The sequence below is a fragment of the Pogonomyrmex barbatus genome, unplaced genomic scaffold (genome assembly GCF_055798465.1).
Source record: "Pogonomyrmex barbatus isolate J1 unplaced genomic scaffold, ASM5579846v1 scaffold5, whole genome shotgun sequence".
Taxonomy (NCBI): Eukaryota; Metazoa; Arthropoda; class Insecta; order Hymenoptera; family Formicidae; genus Pogonomyrmex; species Pogonomyrmex barbatus.
Genome location: NW_028297149.1, coordinates 9,330,941 through 9,352,853, shown reverse-complemented (window position 1 = coordinate 9,352,853; position 21,913 = coordinate 9,330,941). Strand labels below are relative to the sequence as shown.

At 42.0% G+C, this 21,913-nt stretch overlaps 1 protein-coding gene across 8 annotated transcripts in view; it reads left to right on the top strand.

Moving 5' to 3' along the window:
- LOC105427457 (protein turtle) overlaps positions 1–21,913 on the top strand; it is an 87,008-nt gene that overhangs the window by 10,084 nt on the left and 55,011 nt on the right. For 7 of the 8 annotated variants that reach the window (XM_089082005.1, XM_089082003.1, XM_089082002.1 and 4 more), the window contains exons 2-4: positions 14,440–14,568; positions 15,184–15,357; positions 15,708–16,033. In XM_089082005.1, coding sequence (XP_088938131.1) covers positions 15,203–15,357; positions 15,708–16,033 — 481 coding nt within the window. In that variant the 5' untranslated portion in view covers positions 14,440–14,568; positions 15,184–15,202. Of the gene's footprint in view, positions 1–14,439; positions 14,569–15,168; positions 15,358–15,707; positions 16,034–21,913 lie in introns of those variants that run through there. The other variant, XM_089082000.1, reaches the window with a different exon arrangement.

The following is a 21,913-nucleotide window of genomic DNA, read 5'->3' as shown; positions in this document are numbered from 1 at the left end:
AAAATCCGGCGCGCGCTTACAACTCTTTCCATGTCGAACTTTCCGAGAACTGCCCGCGATATATAATATATATCGGGATCCGAGATCTCCAGCGAAGTGGTGTGACAACGGGCCAAAATTGTGTCTCGCGAGCTGGCTCATCTTTCGAGCACGGTATCAATCTCGTATTTCCCCGCCTGCACGCGAGTGCCCGCTCCTGGAGTGTACTCTGGAACTCGACTGGTCTCGACGGGGCGGAATGTCTCGTCCCGAAACCTACCGTGTCCCGAATATAATATTTCAGAGTGTGCGCCACTCGGCGCATCAGAATCCAAAAGGAGCCCGCGTCTTCCCTCTCCACTACGGGGGCGGAGGAGAGAGACGTTCTCCCTCGACGGCGTATTATTCGAAAGTTACGACGAGATGGCCCGTACACTTCACGTCGCCCGGATTGCCGGTGATCCCGGGACGGCACCGCTCTAATTCGGTCTTAATGACCCTTAAAGCGGAATTTAAACGCGCCCGCGTACCCGCGTACGTAATTCAGGCACACCCCCGCCGTCGACTATCGTTTCTCCCTGCCATCCCCTAAAACTGAAGTATCTCCAAGTACGTTCTCGAAGTTGTTCTCTGCACGCGCGTATGTCCGAGTTGATACGTGATCGTACCGTTTAATTTCACTTTAATTGAAATAATATTTGATGATATGCGAGTGTAACTTTTTTTTATTAGAAAATACATGCGTTATCCGCGACATAGTGACCTTTTTGAAAGATATTAAATTTCAGCCCTCCTGTATGTATTCGCATAATGCGACTGATTTGCTGTCATCTGTATGATTTAGAAAGATATAATATAGGAAATATTCTCATTAAAATGACAAAGACTACCTGAGAATATGAGATAATATTCTCATTTCCGTTTTATATCTCTCGAGTGGTCCTCTTTGTCAAACTCTCGCTTCTACTCACATTGGCCTACTTATTCTATTCCGATATTATGCAAGCTAGATCGTTCGAGACTTAGTACACGGTTAAGTAAGTTTACATCGTCCGCTTTAGGCAGCTCGTAAACACCGCTTAAGCACTATCCATGTTCCGTGTTTCCACAGTTTATACGATAGTTTGCACTGTGAAAGCGCATGTCATTTCTCGCAAGTATTGATAAATCCCCTTAGTTCGAAAATTTTTGGCAAACTAAAAGCACCATTTATCTAAAATTTATTTAAAATTTATTTAAAAAATATCTCTACTCTTCTCTAAGCACTCATTTGCGTCACGCCTCGCAAGAATTCGCATCGATTTAGCATAAGAATGACTTGACAAGGTGTATAGCAATTTTTTTTTTTTTAACAGCCGTTCACAATGGCGTCTCGTATTCGTGGCGGATCGCGAGAATCGCTATAAATTATTCAGGGATACGTAGCGAGAAAAGTAATTCGCCGTATCAACTCGCGATTAATTAGCATCTTGATACTATTTAGCGTCGCCACGGGACGATGAATATTCATCGGGTAACCGGGGTAAAAACAGCGACACGTTTGACTATTCTCGGAACCAGCCCGGAGTATTTAAATCCCATTAAATCGTCGCGCGTCACTGCGCGTAGCGCAAAGCGAGCACGTAAGTTATTTACGAGGAAATTCGTCGCAAGCCGTTATTTCAGCGCGCGCCGTGATATCACGCGGTTGAGATTTCGTTGTGACGTGCACGAGGCATCAGAGATCATCGTCGTCACCCCAGACGGGGGAACACGTTCCATTTAAGGAAATGACAATCCTCCTAACGATCTCACGTTTGAAACCTAGTTAGCAACATCCCACTTCCCATTCGCGTGTCCACTGACGTCGAGTTCCTTATGGAAACGCGCGTTCCGAAATTAATATTTCCATCTCTCTTTCTCCCGGGTCTAAAACTTTCTCTCACTCGATATGTATATTCCGGCAGAGTGGCATGATAATAATTTATAGCCAACGGCGCATCCGTCTTTGCACGAGACGTGCGTGTTTAACAGTCGCACTCGGCCGAGCCGAGCGGAGCCGAGCGGACACTTTAACGATTTTCTCCCGACACGCAACGAGTGTAATTCAACGTCCGAATCTAGCTAAACGTCGGCTTTTATTATGCAGATTGCAGCCAAATGAAATTACTAGTCGTGCGCCGCGGGCGCGGGGAAACGAGCGGTGTTTAAACGGCGGTAATCAATAGTGACGTTGCGAGTTACGTGGAAAAAAGCACGCTTTTGGGAAAAAAAAAAAAAAAAAAAAGAAAACCCCCCCCCCGCAAAACCGGTTAGAGAAATTATCGATCGAAAGAACTAAATGCGGGCGAGTCGTGAATCGTAATAACGACGCGCGGGAGGAAAACGGCGAGAATCTCCCAAATTGTATTCAAAGGCAGCCACGGACTATGGCGTCTGAATGGCTCGGAACTTGATCTCGCTCGTAGTCAGCGAACCGCGAGCTGATCCGCTGACCTACGCTATCCAACCGGGCGCCGTTATATTGGTTTTCACGGCGAGAAATGCGCGGAGGAAAGTAAATTCCCTCCCCTTCCTTCCTTCCTAAATCCCTTTTCCGCCCTCTTGCGAAGCCCGCAACCGACCCCCGCGCCTCTGCCGTGGTTATTGCTCGGCATCCCCACTTCCCTCCCCCCCCCCCCCCCCCTCGTAAAAGTCTCGGCCCGACGTAGGCGGAAGTGAGACGAGACAAGCAAAACGGCTAAGTGCACTTCCCTCCGGCACGTTCGATTCAATTGCATCTGCGGGCTGCTGACCGACTCAATAGAGAGGCTTCTACATTCCCTTCCCACCGTTTTCAGCGTCCGTCCTCCCCGCTCCTCCTCCTCCGCAAGTTCCGTTCAGAATCCATCCTTGCCTCCTCTTGTTCACCTTTCCGCCTCGGTTCTCTGACCGCCTCAGGTCTCTTGTACCGAAAAGAAAAGCGATCGCCGGGCGGGAATACGGCATAACCGCCGGTTCTGACTTCCCGGCTTTCCCAACTTTTCGCCTGTTCGCGTAAATCGCGGCTTTAACGTGCCCCGTAGCGCCGTTACTTCTCGAATATCCCGACTTTTCGCGAACCAAGTTGCAGAATTGTTTGAAATACGGTTTCCTCATTTGAGATACATTGCGAACCTCCAGTAATCACTTCGCGCATTTACGCGTAAGAATACACGTGGAAAAATTAAGTCAGAGATTATTCCGTTCCGAGACGACGCCTCGACACATTTTACGAGATGTTTTACGAAATAATTCTTAGAAGACGTTAAATTGTTGTGGGAGAGCCACGGCTCTCCTCCCTTTTCTCAAAGTTTCGATCAATCGCCCGTTTCCCGGGCTGTCTCTCGGCGCGGGCCGACATTGCTTTCGGCGGCCTCTTCGGCTTTTCGAGTATCGCGTCAAAGGATCGGCCGCGAGATCGCCGATAGATCGCCCGATCACAGACAACGACCGTCCGCCGATGCTCGCTTTATTGGGAATCTTCGGAATGCGGCGTCCCTGGCGGGTCTCGCAGGCTCCCAGAAAACCGCGGAAATTTCAATCGTTTCCGGATCCTTGCCTTCCTCTCCGCTGTTGTTTCCCCACATAGTTGCGCGCGTTCCTTCGCCGTTCTATCGCGCAATGTATAAACCCCGGCCGGGTTAAAGGGCGCAGCGGCGCGCGCGTGCAAGAGGGCGCGAATCGGTATGCCGCGCCGTTTCCACCTGCAGTTTTGCGGTCGGCGAGGTGGTGATGCAGTTGCAGCTGCGGCCGGTCATGCGGCTCATCGGTCGACGACGCGTTTTGCGGCAGGGACGGTCGTTATGCCGTAATGCGAATCGTCGCCGAAACAATCCCCCCCTATCTCCCTCCCCCATCCTGCTGACAAATACCTCTGGGTTTATGATACCACCGCAAATATCGGTGCCGTCTTTTCATAAACGCGACACGCACTCGAAATATTATAATTCGATTGGCCGATTGAAAACCCGATGGATCGGGCTTTTGGAACGAAGGAAAGAAAAATTTCGTAAAGTATTATGGAATTATAACGCAAACAAGTTTATATATTCTATAAACTTCTCGTTCGGAATGAATCTACATTCTATGAAACTTCACTGAAAAAAAAAGTTTGAAACTAAAAAGAGAATTAATGCGCTGTGATATATATATGTGCCATAAGTTTTACGCGATTGCCATAAACTACATACTGCAATACGATTCTCCCTAAAGAAATTAAGTTGGTAATAAAAAAAAATAGTTGCTTTATTATGCGGTAAACAGAGTAGAGATGCAGCTGCAATTGAATTAGAGAAGGGAAGGGCACTATCGTGAGTTAACTACGCGTTTTGTGGAGATTATACCATAGCGCAAATCGGCCTAGTAAGTGCTTTGAGTTTACGGTGCAATAGCGTACTATAAATGGATCAGTCTGATAGCCGAGCTTGAAAGCGAATGGGATCCATCGTGGAAATAAAAGTTTATTGCATAATATAGCTATATATCCGTTCGATTCATCCTTCTATTCAGTTTAATATCATTGCAATGGATTAAGATTTACTATGAAAGATTAATCTTAGGGCATCTTAATATTACAGCTTTTAATAATTTGGATGAAAAATCATCTTTGAAAAGTCTCTCGGAATGAAAATTTTATAATAATATCATAAATGTGTATATGTGTGAAATTATTTGTTAAAGTTCCATTTACAAGTCATTAATTATTTCAAGTGAACTTTATGTATACATGATATATGTGTATAACGCATACATCATTTTAACTTTGTCATATTAGGATTATTATTTATGTAAATTATTTTAATTCTACATAATATTTGAAATTTATTGTATAAGTTTCAAAAATATTTATTTTAAAATGCAATTTTAAATGCAATTAAATAATGCGCAAAGTAAGTTAGTTAAACGATTTTATATATGCAAATTATATGACGAAATTACAGAGAGACTTGCTTGAACTGTTAAATATAAGATCGATAATCGAGCAATGAAGTAATTTTTTTTGTTACAGCCAACAAGGCGATTTTTATGGCCACGCGCAGTAGTAAAGATCGGCAATTTACTCCGACAAATACTCTGATGTTTACTGTCTCCACAAACTGCATTCGCGATAACCATTTCTGAATACATAATTATTGCTATACGTAGAACTTTCCAATTTTATATTTGTAAATTTTTTACGTCTGTTTTTTTTCTTGTAAAATATGAATAGATACATAGGTGCACGAACTTGGATATGCACTATTGCGTTTGCGAATTTGCGATCGCAATACAAAACTCATTATACTCGATTCATTAATGAATCAAGAATTATTTGGAAATAAATAATATGAATATCTATTTTATGAGTTTGCGAAGCTGTCGATAATTTTATTGAACAAATAAAATTAAATAAAACTAAACAATTAAAGTTAAATGCGCGATTGAATGGTTAATGGGTTTTTTTTATGGATTTTTCGCACGAAGAGACGAAATTGCAAGTGATTTGTTATAAATAAAATATTATCGTTTATATTCTCATACGATGGCAAATTAAAAATTATGTTAAACATTTTTATTCAAAGATATATATCTCATGTTGATCTTTTATTAAATTCTCAATCATAAAATTGAATTAATTGCCCTTGGAAAATTTTGTCATATAAAACAGTGCATCTCCCAATGAGTAATAACGAAATGTACTTATCCGGATACATTTAAAATACATTAGAGCAGGAACTACTCGAAATGCCATACGTCCTCTTTTTCTTTACAGGAAGATATTACAGAAATAGGTCCGGCCGTCGCATAGCGAAAGGTTAAGACCATTCCGCGCGATAATAAAGGCGGGGAAGCGTATTTCGTTGGAGTGATATGAAATTCCGCGTTGCGATGCCGCGCATGCGAGACGCCCGCATCATGCAACGGATGTACATATGTACGTGTAGAAACAGGGTGCACTTTTATTTCCTCGCTTTTCCCCTGCACCGTCCCGTGCACCGCCGCCACTCGCTTTACGCGAAAATCGCACGAAAGCTCGTCGAAAGCTTCCTCTCTTTCTCTCTTTCCTTCTCTTTCATTTTAGCTTTCTGCCCCCTTCCCTCTCTTTCCTCTTTCTCTTTTTCTCTCTGTCTCTATGTAGAACTCGGCACTATCGTGCGACTAAAGACTCGAGGACTCTTTTCGCGATACGTTGCGTTCTGCGGCCGAAAAAATGACAGTCGTGTACCACGTCGCGTGTACCACGGCGCTTTCATACACCTCCCTTCGTAGCTACGTAATCTTCTCAAGTTCGCGAAACTTTCCCCGTCTCGCTGTGTGCTTGATGTGAGCCCCGAGAAAATCGCTCTTTATCGCATGAAAGGGACGGCGGTTCCAGCTTCTCCTTGCGTGCACATCGAAAATATTCACCCTGAGAGACGCGACATGATCCAAAATTTATAAAATGATTTGCAATTGCTCCCGTTATCGGCAACTGTGCAAAATCGCCATCGCGAAATCTTATTTACAGACGGTTTTTACCACGGCACTCTTCGCGAGACTATTTATAGATAAAAACAAATTCGAATTCGTTGTCGTTTCCGAAAGTTTTTTTTACATGCAATTCAATTGTTGCAAATTTTTATGTGTAATGCAATAGGATTGACGCATATTGGTCGGAAAACGGAAACGCTTCAAATTTTAGAGTGCAATAAAATACGATTGTGCACATGAAATTGAAAAGCAAAAACACTTTAAAGCCCAATAAAATACGATCACCGTGTTTAATCAAACAGACACAAAGCATAATGTAACATCGCGCGGATATTATAAAACAAAAAAAAAACAAAAGAAAAAATAGAAATGCTTTGAAACATTATCAAGAGTATTTGATGAAATAAAAGCATTTATCAAGGAGAATATTTCTGTTACAATGTTTCGTGTGAAATGTGATGCGATATGTCCGTACTGCAGGGTTTACCGTAAAAAACGTCTGCACAGTGTTGCTAAATTAAACGACTTTTATGATACGATACTCCACACGCGTGTGCCGGATTCTCTTCCGCGGCAACGGACTTTCTTGCATTTAAATAGAACTACCTTCGGTTTACGTTTCTCATTTCGTAGGCGCGCAACGAAATCCCGTAGTTTCCAACTATCGTGACGACGTCTGGATAAACTTGCCCGTTAACTACAATCGAGTTAAGCGCCTCGGCGCAGCACTAAGGCACGTCGATTTGACTTGCCGAGAGTTATCGATGTCTTCCTACGTCAATTCCAGCCAACGAGCTAGGATTTGTAGAACGTCGAATGTCGCACCTTGTTTATACGCGGTCAACAACCTTGTATTATTCCTTGATCAACTGGCTATTTGCCTCTCCGAGAAAGCGCTTATTTTTTTTTTTTTTTCATTCGCTTCATTACTTTCGTTATCGTAACGCAACGAAAGTTACCTATCGTGTGCTTATCACGAATTAGTATATATATATATATATATATATATATAATTTTAATAATGCCGTTAGTGCCGTAAGCTATTATATTTTACGCTTCCATAAGAGAAAACAGATATGAGACAATGTCCTTTTCCTTTTTATAATAGAGTTGTTAAAAAGGAACGGTACAAAGCAAGTTTTTCCTCTTAAATATTGTTAAAGGTCGTGGTGGGGAAGAAAGATATAAGTACAAAGGGAGATTCCCGTTCGTTTTCGGTAGGGATATTTAAAAAGATATAAAAGACAGACGATAACGTGGACCGTTACAGGAAAGCTACAGGATCTTTTTGATATGGTTCGATCTTAATGCCGATACAGGAAGCTCTATTGAGAATATTTTGGACGTTCATTTGCATAAAGCAGATTTCTTCTCCTCCTCCTCCACCACTTTTCTATTGCTCCCCCCCCCCCCCTCCACCTTTTCCTCTTCCTTTTGCTCTTGCCCCCTGCTCTTTACCTCGCTGACGTCTGCTTCCTTCTACATCCGCTATCTGAAAGCACTTCCACTTTCTGTTCTCTCCGTCCTTCTATCTCGGCTCAGCACGCATACTCGTTGTTTCGCTTTTATACGTCCTTCTGCTCCTCTTCATTGTACCTTTCAACTCTTCCCCTCTACACCTCTTCTCAATCTCCTTACCACATACTGTTTATCTACCCTTTGTGCCTCTCCGAGGAACTCGAATATCTCCTCCACGCTTGAATATCTCTTCTTAACTTAGTTCTTCAAGTTACTACTTTCGCCGTTTTCTCCACGGTATTTTTCTTGCCGTTATTCAACACTTTTATTGTTTCTCGTTAATGCCTTTGTGTTCGTTACCGAGCGCACCTCTGGCACTTCCCCTTTATTTTTCTGCATACGTTAGGCTTTCATACCTCCGCTTGCTTTTATTTTTCATCCTCCCTTCACCTTTTATCTTCCCTTTTATATATCCGCTTTCATATATCAGTACCATTTTTATTACCCGTTCATTCTTTCACTTCTTTTCGCGTGTGCTATATGACTTCTCTTTTATTTATCTCATTCTTCTCTCCTCATCGTTTTGCTCTCAACATTGTATTCCTCCGTTATTCCCGATATTATCATCAACGACTCCCTGTTCTAGACCTATGCCGCCATCAGTGCTAACTCTTATTCCCCTTATGGCCCTTGTTCCTTAAATCCTTATATTTCGCATCTCTTACGCACCCTAAAAGACCCTCGAAGTTTCGTGCTCGAGAATTTTCAGCGATTCTTAACCGTGCGAATGGTAGTACAGTCGATGATCTCTGAGGGTTCTCCCGAAAGATGATACGAAAGTCCAGTCGAAGGTACGGGACAACGGAAATAAAAGATATATTTCACTGCCATGGAATGTAGGTCTTTTACCGATAGGTCGATAGACGATAAATAGTAGGTGAGATGAAACGCTAAAATATCGAAGCATAAAAACGATGGTCACGTGTGATCGGTTTATTTCAATAGGGACGTAAATCAGATCTTGAAACTTTACTTTATTTCAGAAAAGTAATACGAGATATACGTAGATATCGTTATATCCGCTAATTATCGTGTCATTCTATCAGCCATTGTTTAACCTTGGACTATTTGAAGCCGCGAACTCTTGTAACAGAATTCCCGAAACCGTGCCATCGATTTCCGATTGAGATGAACGATTTACGTACACCGTACTCGGACAGCGCACTGCAAGCTTGGATTACAGTTCACGAGATTAAGAGCCTTTCCCTGGCGGAATTCTCGAGGATCGATTACTTTTTCATCGGGTATCTCTTTCGATACCCGGTTCAAGCGCAAGCGTAAAGTTTCCGTTATTCATTCGCAATATTTGTTCCCAACAATACTTGGGGATTGTGTTTACAATGTCAAGTCACACTCTTCCTGCTAGTTTGGTTATTTCCTAAAAACCACTCCTAAAGCCATTCCTAAATTCACATGCATACGTAATCGTGAATATTGCATACATATAAATTATTTTTATTTTGTAATCATGATTGTCGCTAAATTTCGACGATTCAACGATCTCTGTGAAACATTCGATTTTTCTAAAACTGGCCTCGCCGATCGATAAATGATATTGTTCAGTTATATAATAGCGCAGACGCTGTTTAATGCCACCGAGTGACCTCAGATTTCCCTCTTTCATTCCGAGAATCTATCCGCCGACGAGGATCTTCTTGCTCAAGGCGAACCTTGGCGGTAATAATTAACATCCTCATCATCGGTGCAGGAGGACGTTCAAATAGATTCCGCGACGGATAGACATAACCGTGATATAACCGAAAAGTCTCGAGGCCGTGCCAAATATAGACACGCATACACAAGATCATTTCCTAAATGCCTTGCAGCGGATATACATTGAACCCAAAAGGATCCCGGAGAAGTTTGTGGAACATACCGTTGCTGTGATTACAGCGATATATATAGATTTATCAAACGTTTGCAAAATTATCTATGTCAGAATGCTGCCTCATTAAATGCTCGATGCATTCGGTAATCGCGCATTCCGTCGTCCAGAATCAATTTGTCGTCAATCACGTTGATCGTTAGAGAACATTACGTATCTGTAACTGCCATGATAAAATTGTAAATGAATAAAATAAAGGAAAAACTTAGAGGGAAGAAAATTCGCGATTTTACAACGCAACGTGAGAGTAGCCGATGGCGAAAGAAAGTTGCAAAAATGGTTAATGACGAAGTTGGCCCAAGCCAATTTAGAAAGTTACGTTTCCCGTCAAAAGACGACAATCCGCAGAAGTTGGACAACCGTGTAAAGGAACTTTTTAAAGAGCTCGGTCGTTTGTCACGGTATATGACAAACTCCCTTTGAAAGTTAACGCGGATGATAATCAATTTAATTGTTACACGGACCAGAGGTGGGTCTGTGCGATATAAAATCGACGTGTTTTTTTTTTCACGAATTTAATTTTAATTTAAACGCTCGTTCGGAATGTTTTAGGGAAAAATAAAAGCATTAGCATAGAAATTTTGCAATTGATCGGGTCCGTTTGGACTGTCGTTAAAATCGAATTGTTCAGCTCGGCGGCCACACGACGAAATTGGCCGTGAACATTCGACGTAACAAATTTTTCAAATGCGATTCACACGCTCAAAGCTATTTTCATTATTTAAAACACATGATGAGAGAGAGAGAGAGAGGGAGAGAAAACTTACTTATAAAAAACTTACTTATCTATTTTAGCGTGTGTATATATACATGTAACAAAATAGATAAATTTATTAAATTTTTACATTTTTTTTTTATTTCATTTCATATCGCTTTATAATTTCAAATTAAGTGCATTCTTAATCACGAATGCTTGCAATTTTACATCGAATGAATTGAATGTGTGTAAAATAAATCTGCATGTATCACAGCATGATATACGCATGTGCGTACGAAGCAAACAACAAAGGCCTATAATCCAACTTCGGAGCGCGTGTTGTTCCGGCTGTGCAGACGGAAGTTCATGCGCGCCGTCAGTGAAATTGGCCGAAAACTTTCGGTATTTTGGCGTACGCGTACGGGTAATTCACTCGCGTCCGCTCGCGTATTGACCTCGGAAAATGTGTGCAGCATCGCGAAAATGCAACGATATCGACGTTGAAATGTGGTCGTCCGACGGACGTACAAAACGGGACCAAAAAATCGCACGGCGCATACATCGGTGCGCACCAATACTTTCCTCGCTTCCGGCTGCGTCAACCGAGATACCGATAATGAACGAAATCACATGGGACATGTAGACCTGACGCGAGCCAATTAGCCGACTGTTTCGTTTTGTCCCGAAAATGACGGCACGTCGGATGAAGTAGGGGAATATAACGAATGCAACGAATTGCATTAAAGTACGAGAGCGGATTGCGTTAGAGGCGAAAAAAAACTCGCTCGCCGAATTCTCGATCTTATCGATCTCGCGCCGCGTATCATTTGCCGCATTCCGACATTTCGCGATTGACAAGTCATCTATAATTCAAATAAGAATAACGCCAGCATTTTATGGCAAATTTTAAAAAAAATTTCTCCAAAAAAGTGTTGACGCGCCGGGTCGCTTTCTTACTGTTTACTTTATGCTGGAATTTGAGTTGTCGGCACGTCCGGTGTTGAACTTCTCACGGTCCATTTCGATTTATAGCCCGACCGAGTACGATAGGTGTTATTTGGAGAATGTCGTGGACAGTGATCGGATCACGTATATATAGGAAAGGGATAACGTGGGACAGAGGAACAGAGAGAGAGAGAGAGAGAGACGGGGGGGGGGGAGGGGGGGCGGGAGGGAGGAAGAGAGAAATTGTTCAGTCCCACCGGCTCGGCCCTAATAACCTAGGAACATGAAGACAAGTTATGACAGCCGGTGTTGCAGCCCCTTTGGTGGGCCGCAATTGCGTGGGCGACATGTGCCATTGTTCAAACAGTGCAGCCCTGCACCTTCTATTAGCACCGGCCGTACCGTCCGCCGACATTCCTCTCTTCGGCCAAGGTGACGACCGCGCTCGGTATATGCTCGTCATCCATGCGGCTGCCTCGAATACTCCAGGTCTTGGAAATAGTTCTGACTGCGAAATGACTTCATCTTGCGAGCTAGAAGCGCCGGTAGAATCCGGTTGAAAGATCATTCGTTCCTCCGCGGCCATTAAATCGATTTGCGTCTGTTCCGAGCTGCTTAAATCCATATTTATGAGGAAGGGAGCAATAAATATTCCTCACACGTAGCAAGTTGTTCCGTTTGGCTTATCGTTCGTATCAGTGAAATGTATAATTTGCCAATAATCGAAAAGCGCCGATATCCCCGTAGCGTTATAAAGAAAGAAAAAGGTAAAAAGGGAAGGAACCAAGAATTCAGGATAAATCTGCAAGAAAAAGCAGCTCCTTCGCGATCGTATCTCCGAGCTGCTGACGATTAAATCTGCAAACTGACTCGGAATCGCGTTCTTTCATTGCTCCAACCTCGGTCATGAAGTAGGAATCTCTAACCCACCGCCATCTCAGTTAGGGTAGTTTGATGCGAGGTAGTAAAACGTGACTTTACTCTGGAAATAATATCGGCTATAAAGTTGGAGATAGTAAGGTAACCAATGTCTGTTCGAAAAGTCAATTCTGACGGTGCTTTAACCTGATAGAAAATACTTGCGGTGCTCGTGCGATTTTCGCACGAATTGTTACGCTGTTTTCGCAATATGCAAACGGTACCAGAGATTACAACGTTTCGCGACACTCAAATTGCGAAATTGCAACGCTCAAGTTAAAATATAATTAACTGTTTATGAAACAACGTTTATTAAAACGACGTTATTCCACAGAGCGCGATGGCTTACGAGTTTTATAAATGACAATGTATATACGATATGCATAAATTATAATGCACGAGTAATAACGGTATTCGTAGTACATCGTTACCCGACAGTTGCGATGACACGCGTCCAGGAATTTAACTTCCACTTGCAGTTATGAATCCTTAGAGGAAGTCTAGCAAGCGTCTAATCTTCCATCTGGCTCTGCACTGAGTGAGCAACAACACCTGATTGATGTTGCAGCATTAGTAGCCGACGGTGATCATAAATAAAAGCGTTGTAAGCTTACGGTGTAACCTTACCACAGCATTCGCTCGCAGATTACTGTGTGCAGCACTGCTACATTACTTATCCATTTAATGCAAAAATTAATTTTACAGCTTTTTCCCCAACGGAGATTACATTATTTAGTATATAAAGAAACGCGCAAGATTAACGCTCTCCATTCCATCTATCGTCTAAGTTTTTATTTATCATTAAAACAATTACCGTTACACATACGGCGCAAAATAATTCACAGTCGTACTTTCAAGTTCAACATTTTCAGATTCGTCCTGTCAATAACTCCGGATAAAAAGAAATTCGTTTCGTCGTTCCTTCAATATCGACTCGGTAGAATTACCGAATGGAAGTGCTTCTAATACGCACCTGCTCTCTACATCAGCAGTACGGCCGTTTTACTAACAGAATGGTCGTAATTCCAGTCGGAGTTAGTATTACACGAACGTGCTCCGAATAAAGCAGAATCTTCGCGTATTGACGCACGATAAATAATCCGTGGAGCCCCGGCGCGCACCATTATTCCGTGACCGTAATACATCGCGCGCATATATTGTAATATAATTTGCATTAAATTGCAACTACTTTCTACATTGAAGTTAAGCACTGTAGCATCAAATGCAATCGCTGCTAATTTACAATTCCATTGCATTACCTTCATAATCAACGTTATCGTTCGTGTAGGTACATGGAACTATTAAAACATTCTTCGATGCGTCAAAACAGCGTTAAACCTTCGAAACGTTACTGGCAATCGAAATCAGATTTTATCCGATATTATAATAAATTCGAATTCATTTCGAAGAGAGATTTGATATTGCGTAAAAATAAATGGCGCGCGCTCCCGAATAGAACGGCGCATTTGTGATCATCCGTGTTAGCACTGAAACATTAAAGATTTTAAATTGGAGCCGATTGATTAAGTTATGGGGCCCACGTCATATGCTTCAAGGGTTAGAAATATTTAATTTCTCGCGTCCGGGATCATTTAATGCTGCTCTATCCTTGCCTCTGCCAGGTCACGTGGCAGCCTCCAAACGTGATATAATTACCAGTCCATCTTCGGAACGTCTATCTCTGTCTAGGCACCGCTAGAGGCCGGAACTCAAATTGAATCAATCAAGCTTGTATCTGAGCACGTATGTTGCTAATCGATTCGATTCATGTTTCGCCTACATGGAATTTCAACTATCTACCAAAGGATTCATTTGTCTGTCGGTACATAGACACGCGGGCACACGTGTGCTAATGATTATTGTGTACAGACATGATCATATTTACGAAATAATAAGCGATAAGTGTGTGGAATAATGATTCACTTTACAGATGCACAATTAATGATAAACAATTTATCGCTATTAATAATTCTCGATAATATTTTTGCTATCGAACAAAGCGAATAAAACAAATACTAATAGATGTGTTCTTTTTTTTATATTGCAGGTGATGAGAGCGACACATTGCGGGGGTTAAAGTGCTTGTCGAGAAGTGGCGAGGAAGTGGCGAGGTTCGTAAAAATCGGCATCGGGGGCGTACGATCCGGGCAGCGGTAGTGGTGGCGGATCGGCAAGGGTGAGCAGATTTTACTTTACGTCAATAAGAAAACAAAGTAGGATAAGACTGGATAAGCGAGTCAGATCTCGTTTAAAGCTCGCCAGGCATTGACTACTCAGATTCGGCCTCATTTTCACTAAAGCGATGGATATCCGGCTAATCCACTGTCTTATCTTCTCGCTTTTACATACAGTTTATCCCTATTAGATTAAACGTAATGCTTAGAAGCTTAACGTTTTTACCCGAGCTTGATGCTATCGGGAATCATTTAATCGTGTCTCGCAAATTGACGCATGCAAGTCGCATTTAAAAATTTAAGAAAGAAATAAAGATTAATGTTACTTTCCCTTTTATCACGAATGTCTTTCTTCGCGTATAAGAAAGACATTCGAATTTTTATGTGTTTAACTCTTTTATTATCACTTTGTGACAATCCGTTTCTTTTCGAAGTGGGCGGTCCTATAACTTTCGGTTCCTCATTCGCGAATATTCTTGGCTTGTGCGACATATTGAGCGACGTGTTCTTTAGCCGGCCATAGCTCACGGCCCTTCCACGGGGAGACCCCGACCGACGATTGTTACCGGCGCGTGTGCTGTAGCTGTAACGCGGGCGTCGACCGCTTATGCCCGTAGGTACTATGGGAGCGGGGGTATGGGGGGCGGAGGAGGGCTACAAGCCACGGACCTCCGGCGAAGGCACGAGTTCCAGTGTACCGGAGGAACTTGTTCGCAGGGTCTGCGGTCCCTAAGGCACGACAGCTACCATGCTACCGAGGAGAACGCCGCATGTGACGACTACGAGGACAGGTAAGTTATCGGGACACGTGGTCCCGATGATTAAGTCGCACACTGAGCGCTTTACACCTTCTTCTTGTGATTATTTTGAATATAACATCTAAGTAAGTAAAAAAGTCAAACAACAAACAAAGTAAGCTTTAAATTTATTAAAATAATTTTAAATCATTTTTTTATTATATCAATATCAATGTGACACTTTGTATGTAAGGGGAAAAAAATAGGTAAATATAAAAAAATGTTTGAAAAATCGAATAAGAAGATCCTTATAAAGGCGTAATGGTCCGTAAATGGTCGATAAAAGAAGACGATAAGTGTTGAGGCAAAATCGCTTATATAGTGAAAGAACGACTTCCACTTAGGAGGACTGACCACGAAGCGATCCTCGCTTCCGGTCAGCCCACCTGCACAAGCTGCCGGCGATCGTATAGGCGCCAGGAGAGCGAAGCGGTTGAGAAAAAGGAAACTCTGAAGCGACGCATGCCCGAGTCGGATGGGATCGGTGCGGTGTACCGGAAGCTGCGGCTTTGTCTGGGCCTTTTCAAGCACGCGAGTAGAAACGATGAGGCGGAAGAGGACGACGAAGAGAAGAGGCATCGGTTACGGTGGTGTCGCAGGGGCTTCCGACGAATCGTGGAAGTGGCGACAAGAGCTCTGCTTCTTGGCATCGCGCTTCTCGTCACGCCAGGCAAGTACTCCGCTTTCACAGAGCTCTCCTTTCATAGACGAAGAAGCTCATAAGATACGAAAATATGTTTTCGAAAATATATTTTCTATATAGGATTTATTTGTTTTTATAGGATTTATTTATTTCTTCGCGTACTCGCGAGGAATTCTCTTGGGAAATTTCCGTTCGGACATCTCGAATTACAATGGAAACCTAGAACTTTGTATTTTCACTTGATAACTTAGTCGCCAATACCGTGCGTTGTTACTATTATTGCGTTACAACTTCGGAACTGTGATAACGCGAGGTCCTGTCGCATCCGGGAATCTCTTCATTTGTCCGCCGGCGCAATCACGCCAGTCTCGCGTTCGTTCCTCAATTAGCGACGACCGCAAATTAGAGTTCGCTAGTTGGCGGGGACATCCGAATGGTCGCTAATGCCGTGGCACCGTATCTCACGAAACGGATCGTTGGTTCTCAAATCCGGCGGACCATAGACGAACACCGGGATGGAGAGGTTGCGGCGTGTAATGGGACGTCGACTGAGATCGATAAATGAAGCGAAATAAGCCGGCCGCGTGATCAGATAATGGGTATCGGGCGAGAGAATGCCAAGTGCTTGATCTCCTTCCCCGTCGGGAAAGACGAAACGAATGGCGCAAGATAAGCTCAATTTTCGCGACTGTCTTGACTTTCGAAAGTAACTGCATACTCTGAGAAAATCACTTTGCAAAGGCAACGCGACTGAATACGTTGCTGCAGCAAACTTAAAGGATTCAATTTGTAAAAAAAAAAATTGTATCTCACAACTGCGTTTTTGTTTATTGGAAAATTTAATATCATTTTGGTTGCACACTCATTTCAAGATTGTCTTTTTATTTTGTAATGTAAGAACAACGTACGTCTCGCATTATATTATTAAGAAACTAACAAATTACTGCTATCGTCACGCGTGACAATGTAATTACGAAGGTCCAATTCATCACCGTTTTTATCGCCGACAGGCACATCTGGCTGGATCGTGAACTTCATTCAAACTTACAATCTCAAACATTCTCTTTTGACATCATGCAGCGCACGATTCGCGCGTTTCAATTGAAAGATTTTTCCGTTACAAACTAGAAGTGTGAATGCACCATAAAAAGAGAGACTCAGACTCTTTTATCAGTGCTTTGAATTGGTTTTAATATAGCTTAGCGGTCCGACAGAAAATGATCCTCGGATAAATAGAGAACATACAGGTAGAACATGCGAAAGAATATACAGGCAAAATAATTTTAACATTATATAATAATGATATTTATACGAATTCCGTAATATTTTGAAATATATGATACTTGCGAAGAATTAATTAGATTTACATTTTGAAGGAAGTACATCGAATCACGAAGTCATCATAAAAATTGCAATTTTAATAAAATGTACAGCTAGTACAGCTTAGCGTAAAATCGCAGAAGAGAAGTGCTTTTACACTTCGCGGATCGCGTTCTGTTTTTACAATTATTCTGGCTGAAGTGACACTTTAAACCACGAGAACCTTAATCACGCTGTCGCAATGAAATTACTGACGAAAAGTAAAAAATAAAATGCGTGCGACGCGTCCGCGTTTCAGATTGTTTTTTTTTTTTTTTTTTTTTTTCCACGTATACGCACATTATATGAGAACCCTTATGACGCTCGTTGCTCTCATCAGTGCAAACAATTTCATTAAAACTCCTGCCTCTCTCGCGAAGACTCATTCAAAATATATGCTTGACTGCATTAACAGCACGCATGCAACCGTAATATAAAAACTCGCATTATTCTGTAATTTAAATACGCATGACTTTGCTACTGCGAAACAAAAAAAAAACAATATATGTATATACGTAATTAATTGCAACAATTGCGATGATTGTTTATTCGGGGAACGTAATTTCTCTTTTATTTTCGCGATGTGGAAAACTTGTTACCGAATAGCATTGCGATGGTTCGTTTCAGATGAAATGTTGCACATGGGAAGCGGCAAAAAGTGCATGCAATATGTGTACGCGCTGAAACGCTGAATGCAGTTGGAAATGCTTATCATAAATAGAATAAATAATATCAGGACGGTGTTGCCGTGAAGTGTCGTTTTTAATCAAAATCGTAATGATCAAACGCTCCAATTAATAATGCTGCGGTTGTTGCCAAGGTGGGCTTCATTAATTTTCGTGGTATGTACATTTTACACTCGCGCATGTAAACGAAATAAAATTCGCGTCGCACATGCAATAAATGAAATAAATTATTTAAAATATCCGAAATGAAATAATTGAAATGGAACACGCATTTTTGTACGGATTCCTTTAATTAAATTTTCCTCCACTTTCTCACCGCACTATATCATCGCATTAACATTTCTATGTTTAATTGAGTTGAACATATTTCCGCCGCTATATTTAAGAATAGCATGTAATATCGTGACATCGAAACGGGAAATGTAGTGGGACAAGCTGCTCCTCTTTTTAATGGCTTCGCCACGAATTATCACGATAAGTTTCTCTTCAGCGTGTACAATGGCGTGTCCCAAACAGGATGCATAACTCTATAAATTCCATGTACTTTGTTACTGGTCGCATATATGCACGTGTGTGCGTGCATTGTAGGGATGAACGATTACGATTTCTTCCTCATAGCGGCCAACAAAGCGTCGCGAATAGCGGCCTATCAGACTAATTGTAAACGGCGCGATGCCAACCTGGAGAATGCGTTATCCTTGATAGAGCCCATTGCACATGGAAAAATCACAAATCGATCGATCGATAGGCCTCAAGATGATACTCGACGACAATACGACCGAGCACGATCGATATTTCGCATCGTTGTCGCCGGCAGACGATGTAGAATACCGAGATTCCGCGCCGATTTCCGCTCGCGTTTTTACGCGAATGACGACGCAAATCACGTGTCGTTGCACGGAGATCTGCATCATCGTCAGTGATTGCATTCCTTCCCTGGCGATTGAATTTTTAACGCGCGTTATTTTCGCGCGCGATATTATTAAATCAGCGAGTTTACGATGCAGCCGTTAACAACGGGGCACGACGGGCGGATAAACGTGCGTTTTCCGCGTTTCCGTCTGTTTCCGGAGTTTCCCGCGCGCGAAATGAAAATCGTAACGGCGCGCGTAAAGTCGATACTTAGTGAAGAGCCCACGAGGCCGGGGGCTCTTCACCTCAAAGAGATAGTTCGCGATCTTTCTCGAGAGAGAATTTTCGCGTTTTACCGTCGAACCCGAGCTACACTTACCGGTTTCGTTTATACGAAATAATTAAAACCTATCTTTGAATCCTGAGCTCATTAAGGTAATAGTGTACTCGTTAGCTCCGCTTAATTGTTCTTCCTTGCCGCCTCATCCAATCGGATGCCTCGTGCGCGCGGAGCCGCCTCAACACACACCTGGCTATTTAGCTTACACGAAGTACGAGCTGATGGAACGGCTCGCTAATTTCACGCTTCGCCGCTATCTGAAAATTCGTTGGCAAAGATGAGGAGGAGCTGCTTCGTACGCTTGTTTTAACGTTCCCGTGCTTTCCTGATGAACTCCAACAGCGAAAACGTATCAAAATACATTACACTTTTCATATATTCTTATATATATTCTTCAATAAAAAATTATGGATTTAATATATTCTTTAGCAAAATGGATTTAATATATTCTTTAATAAAAAATTATGGATGACTTGCGCATAAGGTTATACTAATGTACTTATAATGTGTGAATTATTTTGACGAGTTAATTGAAGATATATACAATATTTAAATTTTATAACACAGAATTTATTAATATATCTCCACTGAGAAAAAGAGAGAATCTAAAAGCGAGTTTTAATGCAATACTCGTTTCAGTTTGGAAAAACAGGAACGAGATATTTTATTTCGAAAGAAAATGTTTCGTACCGCGGAGAGATAAACGAAATTTTTCGCGTTTCGCGTCCCCCGTAAGCAACTACATATATTCGCCGCGGAACATTCAAATGAATTGCCCAATCTGTTTATCTCGCCGGAAATTGCGAAATAAAAGGCGGGTTGCCAAAATTACGTGGATATGATTCTGTCCCTCATCCTCCCCCTCTCCCCTTCCTCCCTCCCCGGAGTTAACGGGCTGCGAAACGGAAAAGTCTTTGCCGCGCATAAAGAGAATTTCCGCGCCGGTTGTCCGCTCCTCTTTCAGATCTTCCGATGATTGGATAATACGACTTGACCGCGTTTTTCCCTCGACCACAAAGTTGAGAGAAAAATAATTCCCGGCGCGTCCGTCTCGCGTGCGCGCAAATTATTAACGCGCGAGATTTATCACGCGCGCCGGATCGGCTTGTACAAATCGAGCGATCTGTGCTGATATCACGACGAGAAATATATAGGAACACGCGATTATCGCAATTAGATCGGCAATTTTGCATCACCGAGAGACCGCCGTATCCGTCTGGCTGGGTTTCGCGACAACGTGTTGCATAAACCCCTGGAAAAATATCCGCCGCCGCGCATATCAATATTTTAACATTTACGTATTTCTCTACGTGTGTGTGAACGTATTTCAGTTCTCGTAGTACCGAAGACCCGAGGTAAATGCTGAATTTCACGGTGTGCGAGTCCCTTTTTCCAGGCGCTTGGCTCATTTAACGGGCAAATTAACGAACGTCACGCGTATTGCACACTATGATAATTATAATTATTATCTGCACACATATACGGGGCGCGGAGAGGCTTTATTTCGCTTACCAGAGATAACGAGGTGTTCGCGTAGCGTACATGCGCTCGCACGCTGCAGACAGACCGTTGAAAATTTAATAACAAGTAACAATAAAAACGGTTATTTGGACGCCGCGTTATCCCAGGAGGACCCCGGCAATGGCGATAATGGCTGCACAAATGTGCGTCGGTTGCGCGCGTCCGAGTACGGATTATTATTCGCACCGCGTACACCGAGGGGGCGGGTTAAAACGGGTTGTTGCATGAGACACGGGAGGGTGTTATGCTGATTTTCTCGCGCAATATTAATACCGTCGTCCGACCCCGTTACGTTAATGATGCGCCCATCGTGTATTGCGAATGTCAATCACGTTTGGTCTTGAGACAACAATGTTTATTTCCCAGTTTTAAATCAGCAGAGCTTTTTAACGATTTTTCATCTTTCTCGAACAGCGTTGCTTAAGATTAATTAAAATATCATCGATTCGAAACAAATATACTCGAAGAGTATGGAGTCATTTTTGCTATTTTGCGTACACAGAAAAAAATAATGTAAAGTTAATAGCATCAAGTGTAATTGTAAATAATCTTATTAATTCAATAGTAGTATTAATAAAAGAAATATATATATATATATATATATATATATATTTATTTATTTCATTAATATTATTATTTAATTAATTGGATTATTTTTAATTGCTCTTGATGTTGTTGACTACGTCATTTTTTGTACGTTTAGACGATCGCGTGGAAAGAACGATTTTGTTGAAATATCAAAAATGAGCAGATCTGAAAATAATTTCATGGGGCCATCAAAATAATCGTGTAGCTCATTTAAACGTGATAATAATAGTATCAAAATGATACTTTGAGTGACATTTTGGTGATATGAAATTGATATTTTAACAACCAATTTGAATGTCCTATTTATATTGATAGCTCGAGAAAATTATTTTCCGATCTATATCTGTCCAAATTTTTAGATATTTTAGTAAAACTGTTCTTTCCATGCGGGAACCCGTAAGTATGATATACGAGTTATCATGATTTTTCTCTTCTATGACTTCGCAGTCGAACGTTACCAGGCTGCGCGCATATATCCCTTATCGAAAACTGCCTTCGGCAAAATGTCGACGGTTCAAACCAGCAGACGTCGAGAAGCCGCGATCCATGATATTACACAAT